The following is a 2,193-nucleotide window of genomic DNA, read 5'->3' as shown; positions in this document are numbered from 1 at the left end:
CTCATGCCGCTTATCTACATTTCTGGTGCTCTGTGTCCTTAAATATTCCTTATGAGTGCTGTGACATAGGAGAATAAATGTTACAAAATTAGAGGTCCACAATTCAATGAACATACATCTTAGGAGTGGCTTACTCTGTATATGCAGAAGCCTCTTCACAGTTCTTTAGAACGTACGCTTGTGCTTTATTTAATTCATTCATCTCCATCTCACAATATCTGTTCCCAATAAGTCGTCTTCCAATTTTAGCAAAAATTTGGAGCCTTGTGCTGCTATTGTTATCATCATTGTCATCATTACGGCTTGGCCTATTGATTCTTGTCTCAATTCCATGCAAGTACATAGAACAAAGGGTCACACATTCCTGTAACACTATAGCCTCAGCAATTGCTCCCTCTGGACGAGCTTTGTTTTTTACAAATGACTTTAGTCTGCGCAAAAATCTCTCAATGGGATACATCCATCGATATTGCACAGGACCACCTACCATTGCTTGTTGAGCTAAATGGATTGGTAAATGCATCATTACATCAAACATTGATGGAGGAAATATCTTTTCTAATTTGCAAAGAGTAATAGCAATTGAAGAATCTAGACTTTTAAGGATCTCCACATCTAACACTTTTGAGCAAATTTCTCGAAAAAAGTTGCCTAAAGAATTTGCAAAAGTGTGTGGAGAACATGCTAGTTTATTTAAAAGTGAGATAACAGTTCTTGTAAGAACTATACCACTCCAAGTGAAGAAGTGGAAGGAAATGGATGAGTTTCATCCTGGTACTACTACATCAGTTTGGAAAAAACTGAAGGTGACCATCCTTGAATTTGAAATGAATATATTTGGCACACATAGTTTATCATTGCATTTAGTGGTTGCATATTACATTAATTCTTTGTTGTACAGGAAAAGTTCCCTGAGCTTTCAGAAGAAGATAAAGATTGTGCCATGAGACAAGTAGAGAGTCAGTACAATAATCGGCGTTATCGTCTACTTCAAGCTTACCGAAACAAGAAGCCAAGGCCACAACATGTCTCACCAGAAGGTTGGCAATGGTTGATAAGGAATTTATGGACGGATGATGATTTTCAGGTACATACAACTCATACCCTAAATTACATTGCTGCATAAGTGTTAATGATACATTTATGCAATTTGTAAACCAGAAAAGGAGCAACCAAAACTCTATGAATAGAGCAAAGCAAGAAATGGGGTCCAAAGTAGGAACTAGATCAATTGCTCAAATCGCTTATGAACTGGTGAGGAAAATACTTACCAGGCATATTTTTTTTATCTGCTACACATTTTTCTAAATTAGTGAATAAATGCCTTTTGATTCCAATGCAGCGAAACCCAGAAACTGGTGAATGGCCTACTGCTATGCAAGTTTGGAGGGCTACATATCAAAAGGCTGATGGGACATGGTCTATTCCAACGGGTGAAGAAATAATGGTATGAACATTTTACTTTCATTTTCTGATGGCATCTTTAGGTTTCACATTTTTCAATATCCTACCTTTATAAGATAACATGTCTTCACTTTTTTTGAACAACAGCAACTCTGTGTAGTATACGGGTTTTTACTAGTTTTTTGTTTCATGCTTTCCAGACCAAACTAGATGAAGCTGCTGGGATACATCAAGAAAAGATTTCATCTGCGCCCATACCAATAGTGGAGCACTTTGCACTAGTTCTTGGTAGAAAGCCAAACCACTCACGTGGTGTTGGCATTCGTGCTGTAAACAAAGTGGCTGAGGAAAGAATGAGATTGCAGGCGCAAGTTGAGGCTTCTGAACAGCGTGAAGCTGCAGCACGAGCACGTGCAGATGCTGCTGAGCAACGTGCTGAGGCTGCTGAGCAACGAGCACAAGCTTTGGAAGGTCAAGTTTCCACGGTGGTTGAAACAAATGCACAACTTCAAGAAGAGCAGCAATCCCATCGTGATGCACTGAGTTCTTTGCGTCAAGCACAGAGTGGAGAAGTTGCTCGCCTAGTGAGAGAACAACTTGATCAACAAATGGCTGAATTAGTTGCACGCATACATTCTGGTGCCTCGCAGCCTCCAGCATCTTAGAGTTTAGACCCTTTAGTTGAATAATTATTGTGAGACTTTAAAGTAGTGTCAAGAGAGTTATTTTGAGAGTTCCAAGTGTTATAACATTTTATGTATTGTTGGATCGCAACAATATCATGGTTAA

The 2,193-nt window shown here is 38.9% G+C and overlaps 1 protein-coding gene across 2 annotated transcripts; it reads left to right on the top strand.

The window, feature by feature from the left end:
- On the top strand, positions 657–2,193 carry LOC110429892. Of its 2 annotated transcripts, XM_021446632.1 has the most exons (5): positions 657–806; positions 902–1,087; positions 1,162–1,254; positions 1,343–1,447; positions 1,605–2,193. In XM_021446632.1, the coding sequence occupies exons 1-5, from the start codon at positions 756–758 to the stop codon at positions 2,067–2,069; spliced, it is 900 nt and encodes a 299-aa protein (XP_021302307.1). In that variant the 5' UTR covers positions 657–755; the 3' UTR covers positions 2,070–2,193. The 2 variants fall into 2 exon arrangements, with proteins under 2 accessions (XP_021302307.1, XP_021302308.1); XM_021446633.1 differs by lacking the exon at positions 1,162–1,254.

The sequence above is a fragment of the Sorghum bicolor genome, chromosome 8 (genome assembly GCF_000003195.3).
Source record: "Sorghum bicolor cultivar BTx623 chromosome 8, Sorghum_bicolor_NCBIv3, whole genome shotgun sequence".
NCBI classification, from domain to species: domain Eukaryota; kingdom Viridiplantae; phylum Streptophyta; class Magnoliopsida; order Poales; family Poaceae; genus Sorghum; species Sorghum bicolor.
Note: the sequence above shows the minus strand (reverse complement) of the source record. Positions and strands in the feature narration are given on the sequence as shown.

What these genes read in the sequence shown, in the direction of transcription:
- LOC110429892 (XM_021446632.1), top strand. Translation starts at nt 756, where the DNA reads ATGGATGAGTTTCATCCTGGTACTACTACATCAGTTTGGAAAAAACTG. An exon ending in CTCAAATCGCTTATGAACTG is followed by an intron (nt 1,255 to 1,342) that starts GTGAGGAAAATA and finishes ATTCCAATGCAG; the next exon opens with CGAAACCCAGAAACTGGTGA. An exon ending in CAACGGGTGAAGAAATAATG is followed by an intron (nt 1,448 to 1,604) that starts GTATGAACATTT and finishes CATGCTTTCCAG; the next exon opens with ACCAAACTAGATGAAGCTGC.